This window comes from Camelus dromedarius, chromosome 8, assembly GCF_036321535.1.
Source record: "Camelus dromedarius isolate mCamDro1 chromosome 8, mCamDro1.pat, whole genome shotgun sequence".
Taxonomy (NCBI): domain Eukaryota; kingdom Metazoa; phylum Chordata; class Mammalia; order Artiodactyla; family Camelidae; genus Camelus; species Camelus dromedarius.
This window is the reverse complement of record NC_087443.1, coordinates 31,033,581-31,061,279: the sequence shown is the minus strand read 5'-3', so window position 1 is coordinate 31,061,279 and position 27,699 is coordinate 31,033,581. Positions and strand designations below refer to the sequence as shown.

General features: G+C 40.4%; 1 protein-coding gene across 16 annotated transcripts in view; it reads right to left on the bottom strand.

The window, feature by feature from the left end:
* Positions 1-912: 912 nt before the first annotated feature.
* Positions 913-27,699, bottom strand: part of USP54 (ubiquitin specific peptidase 54) — a 120,167-nt gene continuing 93,380 nt past the window's right edge. For 5 of the 16 annotated variants that reach the window (XM_031462139.2, XM_031462141.2, XM_031462140.2 and 2 more), the window contains 12 exons: positions 25,311-25,442; positions 24,753-25,136; positions 24,268-24,499; positions 23,204-23,337; positions 20,545-20,712; positions 18,090-18,209; positions 16,968-17,160; positions 13,774-15,158; positions 8,097-8,215; positions 7,637-7,777; positions 4,218-4,404; positions 914-2,270 (listed from right to left, as the gene is read on the bottom strand). In XM_031462139.2, coding sequence (XP_031317999.1) covers positions 1,711-2,270; positions 4,218-4,404; positions 7,637-7,777; positions 8,097-8,215; positions 13,774-15,158; positions 16,968-17,160; positions 18,090-18,209; positions 20,545-20,712; positions 23,204-23,337; positions 24,268-24,499; positions 24,753-25,136; positions 25,311-25,442 — 3,755 coding nt within the window. In that variant the 3' untranslated portion in view covers positions 914-1,710. Of the gene's footprint in view, positions 2,271-3,328; positions 3,383-4,217; positions 4,405-5,524; positions 5,657-7,636; positions 7,778-8,083; positions 8,216-13,773; positions 15,159-16,967; positions 17,161-18,089; positions 18,210-20,544; positions 20,713-23,203; positions 23,338-24,267; positions 24,500-24,752; positions 25,137-25,310; positions 25,443-27,699 lie in introns of those variants that run through there. The other 11 variants (XM_064488048.1, XR_004139961.2, XM_031462144.2 and 8 more) reach the window with 11 other exon arrangements.

The window sequence follows — 27,699 nt, the reverse complement described above, 5'->3', positions numbered from 1 at the left end:
GAGTGTGTGTGACACCAGGAGATGTACTGAATCATGAACAGAGATCAGCATATAACCTAAGATCTATATATATCTTGATGGCATGGGATCCAAGTAGGATAGGGTGAGAAATTCCTGCCTATCCTTCTGCTCAATACTACATGTGCTTAGAATCTGTTCATAATGGACGGTGATAATTAGGTAAGCAGTGGTCCAAAGGTCTCAAAGAGCTCCTTTCTACCTCTTCATTTTGTCAATCTCAATGATCCTGAAACCTGAGGTAAAAGAGGAGAAAAGTGCCCAATAAATGTTCTTTGCAAAGGGAGCCCACAAAATATCTTTCAGAGGGAGATGAATTTGGGAGTGAGGCAGGGGTGAAAATGGATCTTTCCGGCATGGAAGTGCAGTAATTCCACAGGGGAAGGGGAGGGGCAGCCATGGGAAGAGAGCAAGGAAGGGATTAGAGGCATATCACAAACTTGTAGAGGGAGGGCACCAAGAGTAAATAAAGCACAAGTGAGTTTGTAAGAGGAGTTTGAATCCTCAGAAAATTTCCCTAAGGAGGGAAGGAGAAAGTGTGTAATGTGTTGAGTGCTTCTTGGCAGGAAAGGGATAGAAATTATACCAGCAGCAATAATAAGGAAAGTCACTCCATATTAGGACCCATTGATTCACACCTTGAATATATACCCTTCAATTATCCTTCAAAGTCCTCTTTAGCTCCTCACTTTCACTCAGTCAAAAGCCACATATATATATATATATATATATACATACATATATACACATACATATATATACACATAAATACATATGTGTGTGTATGTATGGATATATAATTTTTTATGCCATGGCTCTCTCTTTGAGAGCCCCAAGCCACTGAGAATTGGTATTTCTTGCTTCTCCAAGCCTCCCCACCCCAATACAAAAAAGCAAGAGCATACAAAAGGAATTAGACAACTGAATGACCAGGAATTAAATAGAACTATCTTATAGATTTATTAATGAAAAATACTTTACAAAAACAGTATGTTTGGCCCTAAAATAGTTTAGCTGACTCTGAGGGTTTACAACGGCGACTGAGCAAGTGGCAGTAATGGCTCTGCTGCTGAGGACAGGAGGGTATGTTAGTGTGCCTGACTCCATCTGTTCAAACGACCAAATGTTATGTTAGCAGCTCTGCATTCTAGGCCTAAGCTTTGGGGCAGAGGGAAGGCTTACCATCTGGGCAGGTGGGCTAGCCTGAATGATGTAGTCAGAACCAACCACAGGGCTACATGTCTCTCCCAGGAAGGGGGATGGGGAAGACAGAAGGTCAGATAATAGGGACAGGGGATAAAACAAAGAACAGAAGCTGGTAATGTAGTAGGGAACAAAGGATAAGGGCTTAGGTGCAGGCAGGGGCATAGAGTATCCAGGAATAAAGTGTTGACCCTAAAATCCTAAGGAATGGCTAGTGTCCAGAGTAATATGGATTTATCTTTAAAGTGGGTCAAATAAAGCCCTACACAGCAGCTGCTTCCTTTTGCTAGGTGAATGGAAATTGGAATTTGAAATATTCTCTCTCAAAGAGCCAGGTCTCTTTAGGGGTTCCTGGCATCACTGGAAGAAACTGCCAGCTCTATGTTGAGATGAGACAAGAACAACCCCACAGGTACGCAGGGTACCAACTCTGCCACAGTACAGTTTAATGGAGAAAACTGTGGCTTCAGGAGAGGAAAGGGGTGACTCTTACCACATGCTGTGCTGCAGGGCTCTAGCTCTGATCTGTTCTCTTCCTGGGGCATCTGCTAGGACAAACAGAAACTCCTCTCTCCCTGTCCTCCTGTGCCTAGAAGGCAGGGCATAACTGCTTTGCCTCCAGTCATTATCTGGGGGCATGTCTACTCTTCGAGGACCAGGGGCGCGAAACCCTGGAACAGGACTGGAATTCCAAGCTGACCTCAGGGGTACAGGAAGACTGCTTGATGGTGGACACACAAGGTGAACAATGGGAGGGTGGGAGGGTGAATGGGAAAGATCCCCCCAGGACTGAGCATGAGGAACCTGAAGGCCCTGGTGTCTTTCTGGTGGTGTGGCAGTGTGGGTTAGCTGAGGCTTGCATCCTGGAGTAGTCAGGAGTCTGGCCCCAATATGCTGGTTGGTCTCTGACCACGGTGCCCATGAAGCATCTGTTCTGGAATGATGGGGGAGACTCCAGTAATTCAAAGTCCTTCCTGTGCACTTGGCCCCTTCGGAAGTTTCACCCCTGTCACACATAGCCAGAAACTGCTGGACACTCCTCGAAGTTCCTGGGAAGAGAAAAGAAACCCAAAGATTGAGCATCTTCAACAAACCATTCTCCTTCCCAGAGGACCATTCCTGGCTATGTCTCCCAACTCCCCACCTCTCCAAGAACATTCACACAAAGGAAAGAAAAACGTAGCTTTGCTTTTAATTTCATTTTTTAAAACTCTTAACATATACCAAAATCACACACACACACACACGCACACACACACACACACACACGAATGGCTCCCTAATATTGCAAATTTCTATTCTCATTGTGACAACTCTATTCCTAAAGCCACCACTCAGCTTTTCTTAACATGGTACCTTCACACCAGATAAGCTGTCTCTGCTTACATTCTTGCTCCTTCTCTGGGATCTCTGCTTTTTTTTAATCCTGTATTTTTTTGTTTTGGTTTGGTTTTTTTGGGAGGAGGTAATTAGGTTCATTTATTTGTTTGTTTAGAGGAGGTACTGGGGATTGAACCCAGGACCTTGTGCATGCTAAGCATAAGTTTTGTTTCTTCCTCATTTACTGGATAGAGGTGTTAATTTTTTTAAAAGCTTAAAAAAAAAAGAGTAATCAAATTATACCTTTTAATAATCTATATATAACAACATGAGAATTATACTAAAATGAATTGGCTCACAAAATAAAAATTTCTTTCAGGATAACTAAAGCTTTTTTCTTTATACCAAAACATTTTTGGCAGAACTGTCAAAGGATATACCCTCTCCCAAGATCTCTGCTTTTGTTCAGTCTACTCCCACACACATAATGTGGAATGCCTTTTCTATACATTGATTCCCCTTTACTTAAAAGAATCAAAATAATTAATTTTTCAAAAATCATTCTTAAAAATGCTTCTCATTCTTTATCTTAAAAGTTCCATCAACATCTATACTATACTTCTATATGTATGTATAGTCTAATTATTGAAACTTGGAGCTCTTTGAGAGCAGAAAGCTGCCTTCTTTCTCCCCTGTATTCACTGTAGCATTTGGTGCAGAGTGGGTTACAATAAATGCTGCCTGACTGATCAGATGCCCCAAACAACTGTCAAAGGAGGCTGGCTACCTGGATGCTCCACTGAGAAAGAGGAAGTCCATTTATCCAGAAGGATTGCTTATCCTAAAATTTGAACACAAATATCAATAATACTATTCTATCTTCTGTTCCTAGAACAACCATCCCTTGCTCCAGGAATTTATATTCGTAGCCAAGGTTTCTCAACCTCGGCACTACTGATATCTTGGGCTAATAATTCTTTGTTGCGGGGGGTGATGGGGTGGGGAGTATGCAGGGAAACTGCTTTGTGCATTGCAGGATGTTTAGCAGCACCCCTGGCCACTCTACCAACGAGATGCCATAGCACCTTCCCTTTCCCATTGAGAATCACTGCCTTAAACTGTAGATTCATCCCATGAGGAGGAAAAGGAACAAATCCTGCTGTGGAAGGTCAAGGAAAGCCAGATGATGTTGCCTACCTGCCCTAGGATTGTCCGGGTCTATATACATGGTATGGGTATACTGTGTACAGGGTCTCTCCAAGTCTCTCATTCAGTCCTTGTCTTCCTAAACTATCCCTTAACTGAGACTCAGGGGACAGAAGGAAAGAAAACCAGCTGATAGAGATGACACTTTCTGTTTGAGGGGATCCTAAAGACTCTGTATTAACTCCCTTTGGTCATTTAAAAGCATATCCTATTATGACTGAAGCAGTTCGTTTTCATGGGTAGTTAGATTCTGGGATCTCTGGTCTATATCATGTTGCCCAAGAAATAATTCAATCACAATTCATCTAGGTCAATACTTGAACTTCAAAGCAGTATAATTCATATCCCTTTATAATCCCACCTTGGGACCCCTCTCCCCCAACCCTCAAAAGATGTACTGATTTGATCCTTCAAGATCCCTGGACGTGTACCACATTCTGGCCCATAATATCAGATTTGGGGAGAGTTACCTGGGGGTCTATGGGGCTCCCCTGCTACGCTGGGCATCAAGACATCTGGGGACAGGAACTGTGGTTGGGGTGGGTAGAGTTGGGAACCAAGGAGAAACACAGGAGGGTCATGGATGACAGGGAGGGAAGAGGAGCTGGAACAACGGTGCCCGGTTTCCAAAGGCTCTTTCCTCGCGTTTGATGAATCCTTATAATGAGACAAGACAAAAAAACATAGAGATGAGGATTAACACACAGCAGGATATGGTAGGGTAAACACAGTGAGGCAAGCAGGGGCAGATGGAGGAAACTAGAGCACAAACATGCCTTAATCTAGAGAGAGACCCAATTTACTCATCACTCTCCCCATCAGCCCCTCTAGGAAACATCCTGACCACTATGAACTGGAGACACCAAACTGCAGATGCTTTCCCCCTAACCCGTCTTCCTCATAACCCTCATAACCTTCCCAATCCTACCAACAAGGTCTTTAGCAAACTCCTTAATGCTAACAGGAGAGTTAGAGAGATTGAGATAGAAATTTGAAATGAGAGAAATTCAGAAAGCCTGAGAGGTTGAAAAAGAAAATTCTATACTCTCTCTTAATATTGGAAACTAAAATATATTTCCCAAAATAAAAAATCAAAAACTCTACTACTCCATCTCCTATCACTGCTACAGTCCACAGCTTCCTCTTTTGCCTGTCAAGTTTGTACCCATTGATGCTTATGACCTGCTCTGTACTCCATTAGTCATTCACTTTTATGCAAAGTCTCAGAAATATCCCCTTTAACATTTAAAACAATATGTCCAAAATCGAATCAACATTCTTCCAAACTCCTCCTCCTGGTACCATATTTTCTTAAGTCGCCTAGACTCAAATGTTGACATTGCCCTTGATTTTGCACTTTTCACCCACAATTCCATTAGTTGCCTTTGCCGAGTATTGTCATTTCTAACTATAGGTCTTATGTTGAAACTCAGCTGGACCACTTCAGCAGCCTCCAGTCTAATCTTCTTATCTCCAGCCCACTACCTCATTACTGTGGCCTGCAAGTTTGTTCCTGTGCGATATGGCAGTGCTCATCTTTCTCATTTTATCTCCTACCACTCCTGCGCCCTCTTTACAATCTAACCTTCTTAGTGTTCCTCAGACACACCAAGCTCGTTTAGGGAGGGCCTTTACATTTTGTGTTTCTTTTACTGGGAATGTTCTTCCCACGGCTTACACCTTCACATCACAGAGGTCTCTGATCATACGTTACTTTCTTAAAGCTGATTTCCCTCACTACTCTAACAAAAATAGCCCTGAGAATAACCACTATTACCTCTTCTTATCCTTTTGCTTTGTTTAATTCTTCTTTATCACACATTATCTGGGGTTTCCTTGTTTATTGTCTTTCTCTCCTAGTAGGATACATTTCTTTTCACTCCAGTATCCCCAGCACCTTGAACAGCACCTGGAATATTACAGGCACTTAATAAATGATATGTTAAATAAAATAATATTTACGCCAGTGTATCTTATTTCCTTTACGAGACTGTAAGATACTCAAAGGCAGAATTTGTGTTCTTTCATCCGTGTGTGCTCATAGCACCCACACCACGTGGCACATGGCATGCATTTACCGTACAGCCTAAGGACCAGGTGGCAGTCCTCTCAGCATGTGACAGAGCCACAGAAGAAAGAGACACTTCTATCTCTCTGGTCTCTTTTACCAAGTCTCTTTTTGAGGTTCTTCAGAAAAACCACCTTAAATCTGATACTTTCAGGGATATGTCCTGTTTCCTCTCCTCTTTTTGCCAATACTCTTTTCTTCTTTCCATTGGCTGTGATTCTCAAATCTCACTTTCAAGTTTATATGTCTTACCACCAAAGACCTATCAGATATCTCCACTCAAGCTTAATATATCCAAAATTACACATATCTCTCCCCTCAAATACATTCCTGCTTTTCTACTCTCAAATATGTCATTTTCAACCCATAATTCCTGGATAGCATCCTTGATTCTCCACTCCCCATATCCAGGCAAGCAGGCACCAAATACATTAACTTTTACTTCCTAATTGGCTCTCTAATATGTCCACTTCTCTCTATCCTCCCAAACTCCTTACTATGGTTCATAACATGACATGTTTATATTCTTTCCTGTCTCACTTGTCAACACTCTCCATCCTTCCCTCGCCAGACTCTAATCCTGCCATACCACTGAGTTTCCTTTAACTCAGTTAATATCTGCTTCAGGTCCCTTTATTTGCTATATTCTTCTTAACTTCCTCCCGGAAGCCTTCCCTGATGCCTCAAGCCTGGTTTAGATGTCCCTTCTATTATGCTTCCATAGCATTAAATCCTATCATATTATAATTGTTTATTTATCTGTCTCCCTCAGTAGACTGTAAAGTCATGAGAGCAGGGGCTGTAGCTCACTCACCACTGTATCCCCAGCACCTGGCACAATTATCTAGCACATAAGCTCAAAATGCATTTGCTTAAAAAAATGTATCAATGAATAAATGAATGATACAGAAGTCAGGACAAAGGAAACCAGCTCTCCTAAGAAAATAACAATTTGCCATTAAAGGTTTATGAGAACAAATGCTGGGCAGAAAAGACCACATTTTCCAAAAAGAATAGCCTACTGTTCAGAGTTGTTTAGGAACTCATGAACAATAAATTGGAAAAACTGACTACCTCTTGGGAAGGAAACTGGATCTGAAGGACTGGTGGAACAGACTTAGTTTTCCTTTTGTATCTTTTTATTTTTTTACCACATATTTAAAGCCTGCTTTAAATTTTTATCACACTGACCTGGTGAACAAGCCTCAATGCACTGGTGCTTTGCATCCTGACCTCTCAAAAGGCACGATTTAGAAACCCAACTACTGAAACTATTTGAGTTTGCTGATCTCTGCTGACTTGGGTGTCCCTGTCCCTTTCACCTACAGATTACTGCATTAATTCTACATGAAAAGCCCCCAGGATGAGGATTTTAACTCATTTTCATTTTTTTTTTCTTTTGCTAATGCATATGCTTCATTTCAGCTTGAAAGCACACTGGACCTCACTCAGTTATGTACTAGGGTGGGGATGAAAAGATAAAACAATACTCCATCCCATGTCTTCTCTTCTTCCTTTGATTAGTGCAATGGGCTTTGACCCAGTCAGCAGCCATGGCTTCTCAGACTCCTCTCAAGGCCACTAGGATTCTTCTTACCCTGGGGAACTCTCTATACACCTTCCAGACTGCTACAGGGAAGGGACATTCCTCCAGGCTCCAAGTAAACGTATGTCAATAAAATAATGACTATGTCCTCATTTTTGCTGAGTGCACATGGCTTTCCCCCAAATTACAACCTTCAGTTTCTCCTGCCCCTTCACCTGCACTATATTTTTAGAGAAAGAGGATACTCTGAATAGGCAGACCCTGATTCTACTTACAAAACTGTGGGAAGAGACTGGGACCTCTTCCCTCTCTGAGACAACGGTGCCACTGAGACTGCGTGAGATGCGGCGAAAGTTCTCTGCACTGTACTGATCATCCTCCCCACACTGCCTGCTGGGGCCTCGGCAAGGTGCAGCCTTCAAACACACAGACACACACAGGCAGACACATAACACCAGACCTGTGAGTTTCCCACAGTGTACCCAGGGATATCGGAGAGAACTGGGTAAGAGACCCAGCAAATCATTAGTAGAGATCTAAATTAGATGTATTTGGAAGGTAGTGGCCATGTGGCAATCTCCTCTCATTCAAAATAAGCCCAATCATTGACCTTTTTAATAGCCCCACATTACCATGCCCCTGCCCTACCACCAACCCTACTATTCATCTCTCTCTCCACAATTCTTTCCCAACACACCACCCCATGCCCAGCGCTTTAGCACCTGAGGCTGCTACCTGAGAAGCAGACACTGTGCTGGCTTCATGGAGACTGTGCTCCATTTCTGCTGTTGGGGTCTTTGAGAGACCAAGCCCAGGGGCTGAGTGCAACCTCCTCCCCACACCATCTGTAGAGCCTGAGGAGGAAAACACATAAACACAAATTGAAGTCATCTCTTCTCCTGGAGCCTAAACTCAGCCTGGCAGCACAAAACTCAGAAGTTCTTGTTTCATTAAATAACAAATATGCATCCCTGAACCTAGTGGAGGATGGGCTCCTGATAGCTCCCTGTAGGTCACAAGGATCTCAGACCACAGGCCTTGAAGAAGCTTGTAGAGAAGAAGGGGCTCTGTGGACAGACAGCTGAATTGTAAGTACCATCAGCTTTGCTTGTGGCAGACTTGGGCCCAAGACACATAAAATATACAGAGAAAGTTATCTGACATAGTGATGCTCCAAGAGCATCTGCGATGACAAAGGAACTATTACCTCCAGTCTAGTTAGGAACTGAAAATTATCATAGCAATCATCTATGAAACCCCCTCATTTTACACAACAGGAAAATGAGTTCCAGAGTCTGACAGGTAGTAAGTAGCTTAAGCAGGATTAAAACTCAAGTCTCTCAATATTCACTTCCAATTAAGTACTATGGGCAGGAGCTCTTCAGCAGCATTTTCTATGTGTAATGCTCTTTTATTTCCCCCATTGGCTTCTCTCAATCACTTAAATTCTAAACAGTCACTGAATGTTTATTTCTTCCTCAAAATCTCGCTAGACTGTTAAGAGATGACCTGCTCCAAACTGGATATGTGACTCCCAAGGGACTCGCCCCAATACAACTAATTAAGCCTTCCATTCTGAAAGTGCACACACCCTTGACCTACATTTGATATATGTCTATCGCCAATTCATGTCTTGATTTGATATTTTGATTCTAATATGTTTATCTGGCTAAAGCATAATATTTTTGATACTGAGCTAGAAGATCAGTTATTTTTAATATTTTCCTGAGCTTAAAAGCAGTGCTTCTACTTCAGATTCATCTAGAACCTTTTAAAAATATAGCTTTATGTACCTCTCCACAGACCTACTGAATCAGAACCTTTGGGGTTGGAGCCTGGAAATGTTTGTTTTTAAAAAGTTTCCACAAAAAGTATGAAAGAATATCCTGAAACATTATTGAGGAAATGAGAAATGTTCTAGTCTTCCTAAAAAGCAATCTAGAGATAATCATTAAGATTGAAAATATATTTACTCTCTTACCCAATAATTCCATTCCTGGGAATAAGAAGCAAAAATATCAGTTTATCGTGGAATTGTTTATAATGACCAAGAATTAGAAATAAAGTATAGTACTCATCTATAGCAGAATGGCTAAATACATTACAACATCCTCAATATCAAATATTGTCCAGCCACTAAAAAGAATGAACTGAAAAGAAAAAAAAGAACAAATTGAGTTAAACTAGATGACTTGGAGGAATTTTCATCAAGTATGGTTGAGTCAAAAGAAAAAAATCTGTAATATTATCCCCAAACAAACAAACAAAAAAACCCACACCATATATGTAGGTCTACATAGTATTATATGAACAGAAAAATATAGAAATATTTATATTAGGTTATTGCCTGGGAAGGTAGGGAGATAAAAGGTAGGGACTGACATGAGGGGAGGAGAGCAAAACAAAAATTGTGTATAACAAAGATATCATGTGTCCTATGATCCCATTTTTGAAAATTATTTCTCTCTCTCTCTCTCTTTTTTTTAAGCCATTCCTCAGGTGACTATGATGGGTAGCCAGATTTAAGAATTATAGCTGTGATGGTTAGAACCTGGGGCTCCTCTTAGCAAGTCAAGTATGATTCTCACTTAGACAAGGAGGTGGCCATTGGAACCTCCTAAAGACAGGAGACTCTAATTCCTTTAAAGATATTTAAGCAGAAGTGGAGGTGGCCATCTGTAAGGAGTACTGTTGAGGGAACTTCTCAATTTGATAGAAAATTGAATTAGGTGACATCTATTCACTGATCAATGGTTAACAAGGACTACCAGACATTATGTATTTCTTGATATGATATAAGAAGTCAAAGTACTGCCTCTGAAATATTATCTTTTAAAAATTAGACCTGATTTTAATCAAGCCTTCTAGCCCTAAGTACCAAGTTATAAGAAAAAAGAGGGTCTAAAAGAACATGTTAAAAAAAAAAAAAACAACAAAACTCTACTAAATATAATCAGCAAAATCTAGAATGTGGAAGATAAATAACCAAATTTCTTCAACAAATAAATGGCAAGGGGTAAAAAGAGACAGGAATCTTACAGGCTAAAAAGAGAGTATTGAGATATTATGAACAAAATGCAATGTATAGATCTTGTTTTGATCCTGATTTGAAATAAACCAACTGTGAAAAGACATCTGTGGGACAACTGAGAAAAGTTGAATACTAGGTAGTCACTGTATTAAGAAATTATTGTTAATTTTTTAGATATAATAATCTCATAGTTCTGCCTTTTAAGAAAGAGTCTATTTCTAGAGATACATTACAAACTATTTATGGAGGAAATGATATAATGCCTGGGATTTGCTTTAAAATAATCCAGTGGGGAAGGGGAGTGGGTGGGTTGCTAATTCAAAATTGGCCATATGTTGATAACTGGCCAAGATAAATAACCACCGTGGAAGTCAATGATAAGTACACGGGGTGGGGGTAGGGCATGGCTATATAACATTTACTCTTTACTTTTGAATATATTTGAAACTTTCTATAAAAAAAATTACTTTTTATTTTTAAGATGATGTCTGACCAGCTTCAAAATACTATGAAATAGTATTTAGAATATAGGTCATGGGCAGTGTTCATATAAATCTTCAGGAACTGTAATCATGTCAAAACTAATCCGATCACAAAATACCATACATCATAGATTTTATTTATATGAAATGTCCAAAATAAGCACTCTATAGACAGAAAATAGATTAGAGGTTGACTGGAGGAGTGGTTACTAATGGGTACAGGGTTTCTTTTGGGGGTGATGAAAAAACACTTTAAAACTGATTGTGGTAATGGATGGACAACTCTGTGAATATACTAAAAAAAACATTGACTTGTACACTTTAAATAGGTGACTTGTACACTATGTAAGTTATATATCAATAATGCTTTTTTTAAGTAGTAAGACAGAGAAAGACAAAAAACTATATGATTACACTCATATGTGGAATCTAAAAACAGCCAAACTCATATCAACAGAATAGAATGGTAGTTGCCAGGGACTGGGAGCGGAGGAAATGGAGAGATGCCGGTCAAGGGGTACAAATTTCCAGTTATAAGATGGGTAAGTTCTGAGTATCTAATGTACAGTATCATGACTATTGTTAAAAGTATTGTATTACGATATACCTGAAAGTTGCTAAGGTAGTAGATGTTAAATGTTTTTACCACAAAAATAATTGTAAGGAAGTGTGGTGATGGTTGTGTTAACTAACTGTATTGTGGTAATCATTTTGCAATGTATACCTGTATCAAACCATCATATTGTACACCTTTAACTTATACAATGCTGTTTGTCAACTATATCAGTAAAGTTGGGAGAAAAATTTACTTGGTGCTTAATAAATGCTTCATAATAAGATAAAGAAAGACTCCCCTAAAGATATCTTCTGACAGATATGGTATTTTCCTTCATCATCCACTTCTTGATTTATTACACCTGATCTCTTCTTTATCCTGTGTCTTGACAGTTCTTAAAGACAATTTAAAAAAGACTCAAAACAAAATAAAGCCTTGTTTGGTTTGACAAGTTACCTTGAGAACTGATTAATTAAACGGATTTTAAAAATTAGTTTTTGCTCACTATTAAGTTAAAAACTAACAGTTGATAGGTAGTCTTTTATATTGCTTTAAGAAGTATAATCTTCCTGAATTTGCTAGTATGTATCAAGAGATTTTTAAAAGTTTATAACCTTCAACTAGTTATTGCCCTTCTAAGAGTTTATTTTAAGGAGTTTATCAGAAATGTGGCCAAACACTTAGGTATAAAGATATTCATCACAGTGCTATCCTAACAAAAAATTGGAGTTAACTTAAATATTCAAAGACAGTAGAATGGTTGAATATATTTGGTACATTCATATGCAACATATCATAGTTATTAAAAGTAGTGTTTTTTTCCAAAAGGAAAATGCTCATGGATATAAAAAAGTTATGTGACTAAACTGTATATATATACATATTATAATGATCCTGCTTTTTATAAAAATAAAACAAATAATATGTAATACATACACATAAGAAACCAAGCTAGAAGTAAATCCATGAATTACTGAAGGGTTATCAATGATTTCTGTTACTTTATGTATTTTCTAATGAAATGAAAATGTTACTATTTAGGGTAGTACAGGGTGTTTTTGTTTTGCTTTGTTTGTAACATAATGTTTTACATTCAATTGGTTAGTTCAATTTTAATTGCAATGTATTCTTTTATATGTGTTTATTATTCTTAGAAAACTTGACATTTGTATATTCCTTCTCCCTTAGATTAAACAGGAAGCTAACTGAGGCAAACTCCAATTTTTCCTCATTCTTTAGAATCTTCAAATACTGCCCTATCCTGTTTAACTAAGGAGCATTTAATAAATGTTACAGCAGAGTCTACTCTAGGTTGCAGATCCTAAAAAACATATGTTAATATCAAATCTTATATTTATGTGATAATCCTCCCTGCCCTCAACTGCTCCTGGGAACACAGTAGACACTCATAAACACTTGTCTGACTGTAATTAAACACTGGTTGGCAGCATACAAAGAACCTGTAACGCTGGAGCTGAAGATAAAGTTCTCTGAGTTCAATTTCACAGAATCACACATATCATTTTAAGAGTTGGAAGATATCTTTAAAAAATCATGGAATCAATTTTCTCATCTTACAGGTAAAAACTTGGCCGTTGGATGTTAAATGACTTGTCCAAATTAACTGACAGTTAATGATGGAGCCAGGATAATAGCTCAGGCTTTGGAGTTCTTAAGTACAACAATCTAAGTTATAAATACCCTTCACGTCTTCAGTTTACAGAACTAAGCCTATAATATGCATTTAAGGCATAGACTTCACTATTCACACAATATAATCTCACAAAGACTCAGTGAACAGGTACCCTACCAGCATACCACCTTAAAAATTCTAAAACTGGTAGTTCCTGAACAGATCAGGGAAGGTCTTGATATTCCTGGCTCAGTATGATTCAGAAATGGATTGGAAGCTTGGCTCAGTGTGGATATCCTCGTGGCAAGTTGGATCTGGAAGCTGGATCTTTTGATCAGTTTAACCTCTAAGCCACAGAAGGATGACTTTTCCTCTCAGCCTCTCCTACCTCATGTTAAATCCCTCTCAAAGGCCTATGCACCACCCTTCAGCATGCATAATGCAGAGACACTGGGCATATACTCACTGGTCTCTTGCTTTAGAAGGAGGGAACTAGCCTGTGAGTGATCGTTCTGCCCTCATTCCCCATTCTAGCCAGAAAAATGTCTAGCCCTTGTACTGAAGTCTTTATGAATAAATCAGAAGCTCTACTGCTACCTCCTAAGCTAAGGATATTATTTAGACAAAACACCACCCCATTTCTGATCTTATCTTTCTGCTTTCAGCTTTTCTATGTCCCCCACTCCCCCTGCCCCTGTTTGCATTCTTACCTGTTTGACTCAGTGGGTGCCAGGCCACATCCTGCTGCCCCCATTCAGAACAGCCAGAATGAGAAACCTGAAGACTGGCCTGGTAGAGAGACTTTAATTCTGAGGTCTCCTGCTCTGTGTCTTGATTCCAATGTGGATGCAAAAGGATGTGGTCTCTTTCTGGATAGGTTACACAGGTATAGGAACCATGAGGGGAAGATTTCATTCCTGGCCCAGGGACCCCATGTGTAAGTTGAGAATCACAGAGCCTTGTGACATTCACCCAGGAATCCAAAGGCAAGGAAGTCCCCAAGTTGACTTTGCTGCCCAGCTCCTTAGGCCTAGCATCTCTCACTTGAGATGGTTTCCCATGGTAAATAGCTGGCTCTGCCAACCTGGGCTGTCCTCCTCTAGAAGTGTCACCATTAGGCAGCCCAGAGTTCATGGCAAGAGAAGAATGATCAGCAGGCTTTTCCCAGGAAAGCAGTCTACTCCTACTATCCACAGAGGGCTGCTGTTTTGCCCACACCCAGTGGCCTTTCCCTTGACCCTGTGGGAAAGAAAGCTTAGAGTCAGATGGGGAAGAGTCCTTCCTTAGGCTATTTGGCAAACTTCTATCCTGGGAACCTGTACCATCACTTGTGGAGGCACCTTGCATCCTCTGGAACTGCTCTGCCAGAGAGCGGACAAGCCCCTTTGTGGTGGGAAACTCTGGCCTATAGGGCTCCTCACTGCCTCCGTCCACTTTTGAAGTCAATGAAGTTTTGAGGTTTTGGGTTTGGAGGCATTGCTTAGTTTTCTGTATAGTATTAGGAGAGTGAAGCACAGATGAGGAAGCAGCAGGCATTATGGGGTGGCAGGCCCTGTACGGAGGAAGGCTGGGCTGAGCTGATGAACTTGAAGGACTATAGCCTAGGCTGTGTGCATCTCCTCTCTCAGAGGCGGTTGTTCCAGTTGGGTGTGACCGAGGCACCACCTGGGAGGAGTCAGCAGGATCCCTCTTTTTTTGGAATAGTTGTTCTTGATCAATGCCTTTTCCTTCTTGTTGGTGGAACCTGGTACAGGGGTTATTGTCACCCCTGTAGCTTTGCAGCTCACCCTCTGGTTCCCAGCCATGATGAGAATCCTTCTCAGTTCTCCCTGCTGTTGTAGGTAAGCCTTGCCTGTGGAACACAGAGGGGTCAATGCTGTCCACCTCAACTGAAGTAAGAAGGCTTGAGGCCGACCCACTAGGGGAATTGTGCTGTGGAGCACACAGGGCAGATGACTCTGGGAACAGTGATGAGAGTGACTCATGGCAGGAAGCAGGTGAGTAGACAAAAGAACTGGCCCCAAACTCTGTATTCGTGTAGGGTTCCAGTTGGGCCTCCTGGCTTAACAATACTTGGAGCGGGATAGGCTGTTCACTGAAAGAAATGGAGAAAGCCAGTCATAAGCTGTCTTAATTGACAAGATCACTTACAAAAAGAATTGTTCATGTGGTTCCCATTTCTAGATATTCACAGAGGGAATGGTGAGACTACATGGAAAGACAAGCACAAGTAGAGTCAAAAGAGGTTCACAAGAGAAGGCGTGTGGTCAGCTCACACCCAAGTAATATTATCTCTCTCTATTAAATGACCTCACCAAAGTTACACACAGTAATTTAGTAAGTAAAGCCTTTGCCAGTATTCTTTACTACCCATAACGTCCCATTCCGATTATATTCTACTTACAAATTAAAAGACAAAAATCACTAGTCCCACATGCAGATGACAATGGAAGGTAAGTAAAGCCTAGAAATCACTCATACCTGGGGTCCTGAGAGGCAGACACGCCAAAAGAACCAAAAGGCCATATTTACATAGCACAGGGTGATTTGGGCTCCTGGGATTAATACAGAAATCAACCATTTCAAGTACATATTTATAGTCTGGATTTGACTGTATTATTCAGAGAGTTGTTTTCCCAAAGTAATGCACTATGACTCTCTTGAGATTTGGGAGTAGGGGTAAGGATTAACTGTATTTAGTTGGTTTCTCACGAATTGTTTCATATTTCTGACCTAACAAAACTCAATGATAGAAGCACTTAGATATAATCTTGGTCACTCACATACATCAAGTGGCTTAAGTTTTCTGGAGGTTTAGCTGCCTAAATTAATCGCTTATATTCAAAACATATCTCTGATCAGATTCTCAAATCAGCCCTCAACTGGTGGAGTGAACAACAGGAGAAAAGAAGGAAAAGGAAGATCCTAGCAATGAGCATTACATTCAATTTGAATGATAATATACTACAAACTTTGTGGGTATAGTCATTCAATCACCCTTACAACATTGTGAAGAATATGATATTATACTCATATGGGAAAACTAATGGAGTGAAACAGAGCTGGATTTGAATTTCATGCTTCTACCACTTACTAGCTGAGTAATCCTGGGTACCTTACTTATTTTTATCCTCTCTGAGTCTGAGTTTCCTTATTTATAAAACATGGCTAAATAGTAGTCCCCATCTCCTAAAGTTATTGTGAGAATTTAATAAAATAAAACATAAAAGTGTTTAGCTTAGTGCCTGGGCAAATGTTCAAAAAATGTTAGCTGCTTTTATAATATTTATATTCTGAAAACTACTCAAGGTTATTAACAGCCAAAATGAATTCTTACTTAAGTCTCTCCATTCGAAATAACAGCCAAATTCAAGGGATAAAATGTGGGAACTACATCAATGGCCACGGGGATTTGTTTCCTAGTTTCCACCATAAGGAAGTAAAACAAAGGGAATCTTTTGTGTCACTTCTCAGTGGTTCAATCAGAGCAAGGAAGGCTGCTTTTTCTGCTTCCATGAGGGACAGGAAGCACTGAAATCCCAAAATAAATCAGACAGTTTCTACTGCAAAGTGAAATGTAACTCAGATTGCCATGTCTAAGAACACAATATGTACAAATTTAATAATCATGTTATTACACAAGTCCAGGGACAAACTTACCCACAGGAAATGTGGTCAAGTGGTCTATTTATTATGCAATACTTTCTGCATCTTTCTAGGAACTATTAAGAAAAGGACCAGCAGTGGGATGAGCTTTTCATTGTATGTCTGACCTGGGAGAAGAAATCTTTTCAGGGGACTCTTCTGTCTCCCCTGTAGTCGCCAAGACAATGAGAGCTGGCTACGGCGCACCCATGGCTTCCTCCCCTGGCGTCCATAAACTACAGTGGTTCCCAGGCACTACCTTGTTGGCTGAGGGAGGGCCCCGCCCTGTGAGGGGAGGCAGGCTGAGGGCTGCGACGGCTGCGATGATTGCTGCTGCTGCATGCGATCCTGCAGACTCCGTGCTTTTCGAATACTGATTTGCAACTTCTTATCGACTAGGGCTCTGCTGTGCGTGCTAGAGCTGGCACCATGCAGGGCAAGTCTTAGTTTAGCTAAAATGCAAAAGAAAATATAGCAGAAACAGAACACAAAATACAAACAAAAATAAAAGGAATAAAATTGAACCAAAAATGAGCAAAGATATGCAGTAAAACTCAAAATATGCAGCAGGAATGCAAGGCGTGGACCATGCATATGCTGTCCAGGGCACAGAGCTGCCTCTGGCTCTGAGGAACATTCATGGAAGCCATGGAGGCCAAACAGGTTAATTCAAATTTAAAAAACAAACAAAAAGCTAAACTAAAATGAGTCAGGAAGATAAACTGGTGCTTCCATCTTAGAGGTTGCCACTCTCATTGTCCTTTGCAACTGACCTGTCCAACTCTGGTCTCCACACTCTGGCCCCAACTCCCCCTTCCCAACGGCCAACAGCAGAAATAAGATCCGAACTGCATCTGTGTGTTTATAGAACACAGCTTCTCGTGGGTCACATTAAGAACCAGACAGGAATTCTAAGCCTTAGTCTCTTGCTGTAACCTTATGCTGAAGCATACCAGGAAGGCAGGGGGGCCATAAAGAATCCCATATGCAATGCAAAGTCACAGGCCTGGAAAGTCACAGCCAATTTATTCATTTCTTTCTGCCCTAAGCTCCACCTCACTAGTTAATGAGAACTAGAGAAAGAGCAGACTAGCCTCACATCTGAGGTCTAACTTTATCATGGGTTAGAGGGTAGGCACTGCGGGATAGTTCACCTGTGGACTCCTGTTGAGGTTGTTCCAGTAAATATCCATAGGCCACAGTGACAGCGCCTCGCACGCTTAGAAATCTGAAGGGCAGAAGATAACTAAAGGGCCTCAGTCTAGGGAAGTGACAGTGAGAAGACTTAAAAGCTGTTTTTATCCTATCTGAGTGAAGAGACTAATAATACCTACTGTGAAGTTAGTCAAAAATGCCACAGCCATAGCGGTTAGTTACTTACAGATAGCTTCGTTACAGAGAGCCAAAGCTGCAGCACAGTCTCCCTTCTGTTCCAGACGCAGCGACTCTTCAAACACTGAATCTGCCTCTTGCAAGGACCTCTCAAAGCCGTCACTCCTCCCTGAAAGGGCCAGCACTTTTCATTTGCATTACAATCCATTCCAACTTCTCCTAGTGCCACTGTTTTCCCATCACGTCATAGATCCTTGCTGCCGAACTTCGAGTCTACCCTTATTCCCACTGCTCGTTACTATCAAGAATTTCCTGAAACAGGTAGGACATCCATTTTTGCCTTAACTGAGACCTTACCAAAGCCATGAAAGAGGGGCATGTCATTGCCTACCACATATTCCAACTCCAAGACCTCTTAGGGTGTCTCTCAAGGAAAGAACAAAGTACTGTCAATGGCAGAAGGGTGGGTTTTTATGCCTGAAACTGAGCTTTTCCATAGTGCAACAAGATACATCTTGGCAACCAGTGTCAATCACCCCAGACCTTCACCCAGACCTCCACTGCTGTGTTAAGTGGTGTCGCTACTCTGTGGAAAGCCATCTATAACACTTCTTGTGTTAATTCATAATCCTCTCTGCACCACCTTTACCTGGAAAACCAGCACCCTTCCTGGGCACAGCTGTTCTACAGTTCCCAACTTCCACCTTTGTTCTTGGCCCGCACACATATACCTTTCATCAGCACTGCTAAGTATTTACTTTTATCGTGCTCTTGCTCACCAAACCTATTATGAAAAAAAGTCACCTTCCCATACAGTAAGCATGAGATGTTGCTTCCTCCCCTGAAAGTGAATGCCAAAGCCAGGTGCAGGAGAGTCTAAGTACAGTGCCAGATGAAAAAGCGGGGAAGTACAGTAAAGGCAACTTCTGTAAGAGAATCCTCAAGTTTATGTACCCTCTTTCCTTTTACTCACTCAACCATAAATTGATAGTAAGCTGTAATGTAAGTTCAGCTACACTGGGATTAATGGTGAGTTTTCACAAGCTCACAGAAAAAAAAAAGATCACATCACTTCTTCCATAATGTCACCAACCTCCATTAACCTCCATACCCCAACATCCACTCTCTAATTCACCACAGCTGCTGGACAGCAAAGGCAAGGCAGCGGAAGTAGCAGGTTGGTTCTGAAGCACTTGACATTCAGGTTCTACGCCACCGCCAGAGGTATGGGCCCCCTGACCTCCAAGCCTGAAGATTTCCCATTATAACTGAACTCAACTAAATCTATTCAGCCTTTATAATCAGTGACGGTGGTGGCTAGAGCACTTAAAACAAGAAAGTTCTCTACAGAGATACAGGCAAATTATAGTTAACCAATCACTGTACTAGATTTTAATTCTTATTCTCCAGAATCTGAGCACTCCATTCCTTGCTCTTCCAGGAGATGCTAAACCAAAGTGTATGGAGAATTGACAATGAAATATAGCCAGAGGGATCCCCTCTCAACTCTAATATACTACCCAACTGACAGAATCGGGGTGAAGATGCCTCTTTCAGAAGCAATATAAACTTGAGTCACCAATGTGATATAGCTTATGGACAAAAAAGAAGGGAAAACTATCCAAATGCAGGGACAGCTAAGAAATTAGGAACTGTAAACTAATCTGGAAAAAAATATACTGCCTTGGGGAGTATAAAATAACAACTGCCTTGACTCAAAAGACTAGGATTAGAGGAGAAAGGCAGCCTCCAAGTAAGTCCAGGAAGCGTCTCTAAGTGTTGATAAGAAGAGAGAAGTGATCAACAGACAGGGGCCGCCCAAAACAGCATTTGCTCCTATTCTTTATCCTGCTTTAGCACACACACAAAAAAAGAAAAACAAAGATATAGGTTTCAGGGCCTATTTAAAATAGATACCTCAGCCTTTCTGAACTCCTATTTTGAAGGCTAGTCTCTACTGGTACAAAGTGACATCCTAGAGCAATGGAAGAAAAAAAAGTAACTCATGTGGAACAGCTGGGGAAGCTTAAATAAAGTCCATGAAAATCATGTGAGATTGGGAAATGAATCATCAGAGGATCAAAAGGCGATCAGGCTGTGCGTCCTTAGAACCTGCAGGGTAGATCCACTTTCCTGAAGCTCCTGGTGGGGAATCTCAAGGGCATGTTTCTGCTGAGCAAGAATTCCTCACTCACTGCCTTCTTCCGCACTGTGAGTTTCTGAATTGTGAGTAGTTTAAGTTACACCTCTTACAGGTGTTTATCGGAAATATTTTTCATGAACAATATATTATCTCCAATCTATAAGCTTTTCATAGACGGGCCCCAAATCAGTGCCTGTCTCTAATCAATAGGCTCGTCACCTCCTCCTTTAACTAGCTCTCTACTGAATTAAGACAAATATAACTTTGCTAAAGAGAAGACAGAACTTATGAGCTTGAATATTCTTATTCTTCTCGATCTCTCTGTCTCCATCACCCACAACCTAATGCTCACAACAATTACCCTGATTCTGCAGTTCATCTAAGTCCATGAAGCGGCTGGGATGAGGGTTAAATCCTTTAGCTGCCTCTAATTCCTTCTCCCGTTTCCTTCGAAGTTCCTGTTCCTGGGCCCTCCTGGCCACTTCTTCCTGCAATTCATCCAGTTCACTTTTGGAAGATGTTTCCCCACCTGGAATACAAGCAAAGGAGAAGAGAAATTGCCACATTTCCAAACCAAGACTAAGCACCTGCTGTATTTATGGCCACTGGACTGCTTTTCCTCTGGAACTCTCGGCTTCAATTTGGAGTTCATGTTTGGACAGTGCTTTCTACATCAGATTCAGGATGAGTCTTGAGCCATGAATAATAATAAAAATATTTATTGAGTGCTTTATAACAACTGAAAACTAACATTTGTTAAGTATTGGCAGGCATAGTTGTAAGCACCTGTACATATATTATTTCATTTAATTCTCACAACAATATATAAGGTAGACACTATTATTGCCCACGTTTTAGGGATGAAGAAACTGAATCACAAAGAGGATAAATAACTTGCCCAAGGTAACAAAGATGGTAAATGGTAGAGAAGAATTAAAGTCAAATAGGTTAAATTTAGAATCCACACTCTTAACCATTAGGGAGCATTCTCTACCATGTGCTACCAAATGACTCACCAGGAAGCTTCAAGTAATTTCCACTACCTCTTTAATGAGTTAGTAAAGTATCCATAGTAGTAAAAATTTAATTTTTACTGGTGTTCACAGATGAAATCAAAAAGATGTAAAAGGATGCCCATGATACATTAAGTGAAAAATCAACTGACAGAATAGTATGTACAGAGTGAATTCATTTTACTTTTTTTTAATGGTAGTAATAAATTTACCTATATACTTGTATAAGCACAGAAAGAGATGTAGAAAGACATATACCATAATGGTAAAATTAGTTCCTTCAGTTTGAAGAGGCAAAGGGCAAGTAACTGAATTGTTGGACTTATTTTTACTTCTGTAAGTTCTTAAAAGGGTTATCAAAGTCACCAGATTAAAAATAGGGCTTACTATACGGAGAGGATGGTGGGGTGGTATGGTGTGTGAGGAATTCATTGTAACTCCTTGCCAAATATCTTTTACCAGTGGAGGAATCCTGTAGGTGAATTCTATCTAGCTAGTCCAGAATTAGGGCTATGAGAGAAGTCATGAGCCTGTCTTCAGTGTGCTGATAAGGTACTGGCTATCCAAGACAAGGGAATTGGGAATAGGCTCATACAAGATCACAGGTTTTTTCAAACAAATATTAATCAATATGAGACAAGTTAAAATGTAGGAAATAAACCAAACTTACAAATTTCATTAGGAAGCATGACTCTCTTCCATGGGTTTCTAACTATTACCTACTCCAGCCCATCATCTCAGAGATACCTGCCTCTCAAGGCATTGTTCTGCTCTGCCAGATGTCAGGAACCTATGGCACCCATACCTAAAAGAGTTCCTGCCTTTTTTATTACTGCTGCATACCTCCCCTCCAGTCACCACCAAGAACTTTCAGTGGCTGTCAAGAGAATTTGTGGTCAGACCAATAATGTTCCTGGTCTCATCTCTACAGGCTGGCATGTGGTACTCTGTCCTCCTCACCTTAGTGAGCTGGCCACAGATCTATATTCAGAAGTTCATTAAATCAGACCATAGTTACCCTACTCCCAGTTGATCTAACAGACTGGAAAAAAGGGTGATGAAACATATCTTTCAGAGAAGGTGAATCTCTAAGATAGACAAGTAGATCCCAGCACTCCTCAACCAATGAAACAATACTGAATACTCACTCCCTTACCTCAGGCATCACAAAAACTCTCCATGTTGGGAAGACTACATAGTTAACACCTCAATTTTCAGCTCTGAGTAAATAAAGGATTTACTTATTTTATTTATTTGAATATGCACTGTAAGTATATATATGTGTTGTGAGAAGAATGTAAAAATGATATAAAACCTATGATTACCTCAAATCTCTATATTTGGTGTGTCATACCTGAAATTCCAATATTCCTTTATCTTCAGGCTTTCATTTGTTAAAATGCTGGTTTCTCTTAGAGGAAGCATACTTTAAACTATTTTCAGTCACTTACATCTAGTGTGAAACAGTAAGATCATTGCTTGAGAGCTTGCTTTGAGGAGGGACACACATACATTCAAGAAAGAAAAACAAAACAGCAATACTGGACAGGACATAGAGGCAGGGTAAGGGTAGTTTTGACCTGCTTATTTCCCAGTTTTGCCCAAAGCCTACATGTCCTCCTTGTAATCTCAATCCAGAATATTAAACAATAAAAATTCCATTGCCAAGAGGATGCCTCTATACCAAGGAAAGCCCTAGACTTATTCTTTTCAGGAAAGCAGGTGCTACTAATACTGTTCACCATATTTCTGTTCCTTCTTGCTCCCACCAGGCTCTCTCCAAGATAGAAAGGAAAAATTAGGCAAGCCATGATAGAGAACAAAAACAAACAAACAAACAAACAAAACAGATAAATCTGGAGATAGAGCAGATCAAATGCCTTCACATTTACATTCTGATGGAACACTCAAAGTGTAACTGTCCTGTAATTTCAAATGTGCTCAGGTTAGGCTATTCCTCAAAGGAAACTGGCAGTCCTCCTCCAAATCCAGCATCCTTTTGCTTACCTGAGAGGGGATGATTCTTTGTCCAGCCACTCCTGCATGCTGTGGAGTCTGCCTCCAGGATGCTACTACTGTGAGACTTTGGGATGTGACGCCAGGAAGGTGCCAACACAGCTGATCTCTTAGCACTTGGATCCCTTCAAAAGAGAAATCAGAGTCTAGTGAAAGAATTAGAAGGCTAATAATTAGCACATTCCTAGGACTAAATTCCCTCCAAAAAACAAACAAACAAACAAAGAACATCAAATTAATACAATTAAAATATCTGCTAAACTACTGCTGAAAAATTAAAATACCCACTCATTCCACCATTTTGTCTCCCCTTATTCACATTTTGTGCATCTACCACAGTGTCTGGTACAAAACTTATTTAATAAATTAATAAACAGATGCTCTCATATGGATCGCCTTCCTTTCTTACACTTCAGTAGCATTCTCTTATGTGTAAAATTGAACAGGGCCCTGCAGCCAGGGAAGAGCAGTGGGAAAGTATGGGATCTGGTTATCACTCCTGTAGATGACATCACTCCTTTCAAAAGTAGCTATGATGTTAGGAAACCTGTCTCTGTGGCAACTCAGTAAAACCAATGTATGGAGATTTGAAATTTATCAAGCAAATGGGCCCTATGGACAGGGTGCAGTGACCACTATTAAACTGTCATCATTATCTTACAGAATTATGAATATCATTAGCTTCATAAGACACAGGATCCCTGGTGACCTCAAAAAAAAATCCTAAGATAAAAAGCAAGAATAAAAAACTGGGCTTTCTCTCTGATCATAGGGCTATAAGTTTTGATTCGCTAACTCAATGTTTCATTAAAAGTTATTTACTAGGTAATTATTTTATAAATAATACTTTAAAAGTTGTCTCTTCTTTCTCAAATGCCTTTGTTCATTCTCCCAGCAGAGGGTGCTGTTGCCATAAAAAGTTGATAGAGCACAACACTTTGCTTGCCCACAAGATGGTAATAAAGTCCATCTCTCTTCTTGTCTTAGTTGAAAAGCCTCTTAGTAGCTGACATTTCTGCAAGGGACAATGCAGCCACTTAAAGGCAAAACAATACCTGCAGACGCTCGAGCTCTCAGGCAGGGCTGCATCCAGGCTGACGGGACTGCTACTGTTCCTCTCGCTGCTCTCATAGCCAGATTCCATTCGCTGGATTAGGCGAGGGTGCTGCTCTAAAAGGTGACAGCTTGGCCGTGCTGGGCCCCAAACCTTGTACTGGGGGCTTGGTCCGCCAGTTTTAATGTCGTAAGCAGGCGGCTTGCTTAGTTCATCTGGTGTAAATTCTTTAGCTATGTCGATCAAAGGACAAGTATGGAAAAGGAGGTAGATTTAGCATCTACCTCAAATCAAGAAATAACTAACCCCTCCTTCTAGCTACTCATTCACTGAAATCATATCCCCAAAAGGCTACCCATCAGGGAAAATTTTTCCCTTTCAGGGTAAAAATGCACCTTGCCAAGTCTACCAGAAAATCCAGGTTTTAAAAAAATACGTATATCAATCTTACTTAAAAACTCAATTCTTCCCTAATTATCTCCTTACCTGAATCTTCAGAAAAGGGACTAAGCTGGGTATAGCCACAGTGCTTCCTTTTGTCCTTACTAAAGATGCTGTCAATATTGAGAGACTCCCGTTTGGGTCTCCATGTGGGACGATACTTGCTAGAAGAACTGGATTTGGACTCACTGCTGGTACTCTCTACTTCCCAGTCATGAGAGTGTAAAGGCAGGTTCCGAGGAGGAAGTTTTTTGTCGGTCTGGTCTCCTCCCCTCACCCCACAGGGAGATCCCAGGTTGGTCTGAGAAGCCAGGGATGGTCTGCTATGGATCATATTGCTGACTGTCTCTTTAAAATCCCTTAGCCTGTTGGTGCTGCTGGATGATTTAGAGGCATTCCTAGGAGCCTGCTTCTCTTTCAGTGTTTCTCCTAAAAACACAAAGAATGAAACAAATATAAATGCTTAAAGTGATCACGAATACCCAGACCCCAAAATCAAAAGACAAAGAAAGCCCTCTGAGCAGACAGTAGCAGCCACAGTCTGGATATGACTAAAGTGTGACAGAGTGAATGAAGAAAGAGAAGCAGGATGGGCTGGCTTGCCTTCACTGTGGTATCCCGAGGCCTGTGGCTCATCGCCTTTCCTCCTGGCCCGGCCAGAGCTCCGCTTGCGCTCTATCAGTGACCCTTTCTTGGATGGGAGTTTCTGATTACATTCACTATCAGTCAGGTGCCCTGAAAAAACAAGGAAATGGGGGTAAGCTGGTATCTGACACTGACTTCCATCCTCCTGAGAACCTACTCTCCCCTTTGGGGTTCATGTCAGTGCCACAAATTTAGTGGGCTAGAAGCTGTAGGGGCCAAGACTATCCGATTTAAGTGTAGCAGAAATCTCTCAACATATAAATGCAGAGAAACTCAAATATTCAATGGGAACTTCCAAATTTACAATGTCTCCTGAGCAATTACTAGTCTCAATCCCACTCATAATCCTTCCCAGTGACCCAGGACGCATTACTTGCTAGTTTTTAAAAGGCCAAAGTTTTAAAGATTGTATAATAATATCATGTACCAATATATTTTCACTCTCATAAACAGAAGACAGAGCTTTCCTTCTATTTATTTAGCAACACATACCAAGTAAAGTCTAATTTTTATTACCTCTGGTATTATCCCAAGTGGTCCAGACTTTGCCTAAGAGATTGTGTATACTTTAAGACCCAGCTCTAAACATTCCTTAAATGTGAATCGTTTCAAATTTGAACTCTGAATAATTCTCATTCCCAGCCCCAAACCATGCTTTACCAAACCCGACTTCACCCAGAGATCACCCCTCATAGTTCCTCAATACGAATCACTGGGAAATCCAGGCAGGAGATTTGGGCTCCTTTATTGTAACGTGCCATACTTCATGTGCACAGTTTGTGAATGTATGAGTCTGATTTGACAACAGCAAAGGTCAGATTCTAAAGGATATAATGATCTAAGCCACTAGAAGCCAGAGGTGAACTAAGCAAATGAATTGTTAGAATACAGGCTTAGAGAAAATCCCCTAGGATTCTCAAATGCAGTAAAAGCTAACAGAAATGCGTTTTCACATGTTAGTTATGAAAACCCCTGTACATATTCAGGTATCAGCAGTGTAATGAGATGGCAACATATTTTCAATCAATTACCAGTGTAATCTTTTATTGCTTTTATCTGATCATGTGCTATCTCTGGGCCCATAAGAAAGATTTAAGAAAGGAGGAAATTAGTTGGAACAACTAAATCTACAAATGTTAAATTAATGGGGGTATGCTTCCCTGACCCCAGCCATTCACAAACCCTTAACATAAACCTGACTCTCTTGGAAAATATGCCTTAGTTATCCTGTGACTTGGTTTCTTTCTGTTTCACAGTTTCAGAAACAAAATCTAAAAAAAAAAAACCACACACACACACTTTGCAGTAGTCATCTATGTAATAATCATCAAAACAAACATAAATCTGAGCAGACCTCTAGATCCCACTACCAATTTATAAGAAATAGAGGACAGAGAAATATGCTAAAGTTTATCATAGGGACGCAATAAGCAAAATTTAGAATGTGGAGAAACTACGGGACAAAATACCTAGTTCTTCAACAGTAAGTTGAAAAAACAGAGGAGAAACTAGCAAGTTAAAAGAAATGTAGAAGACTTATTAACCCATTGCAATGTGTAGACCTCATTTTTATTCTGAGTCAAACAAACCAACCATTAAATAATTACGACATTTATAACAGAATTGGATATTTGAACACTCATTGGTTATTTAATAGTCTTAAGGAATTATTAATATTCTTAAATGTGGTAATGGTATGCTTAAAAATTATTCTTTTAGAGGTATATACTAAAATATTTATGGAAAAGGTGATGTAATGTCTGGGATTTGCTTCAGAATAATGCAGGAATAGGGAAAGTGGAAAAAGGTACAGAAAAAACCAGATTAGCCATGAGTTATAATTATTAAAACTAGGTGATGGGTACATGAAGGGGCAGTATACTATTCTGTATTTCTGTATCTTTCTCTATTTAAAAAAAAAAAAGGGGGGAGGGGGGCCATGCCCAGGATGTAAACTCCCAATCTGAAGCCATGAGCTCACTAATTCCCAAGTCTCCAAGAGTGTGGGCACCGTGCTGTTCCTTAGGTGACGAACTCTTCATCTCAGCAGTCAGTCACTGTTCTTCCTTTGATGCCCTGTATTGATTTCCGCCACTGACACAGGCACACTCTTCCACAGGTTAATAGAACAATTCAAGAATGTTCTCTGCATGGAACTCCCAATAACAAAAGGCTGGCTTTTCATTCTTCTGTTTCTCTGCCCTTTAGGAACCCTACCAAGGTGATGAGCAGGTTTTCTGGCCCATAAATATGCCCCTTCTCTCAAAGCCCTACACTTGAAACAAAGCCTGGCATGTGAACATGGCAAGGTGCAAGACCACAAGGGCACTTTAATGGGGCACTGTGA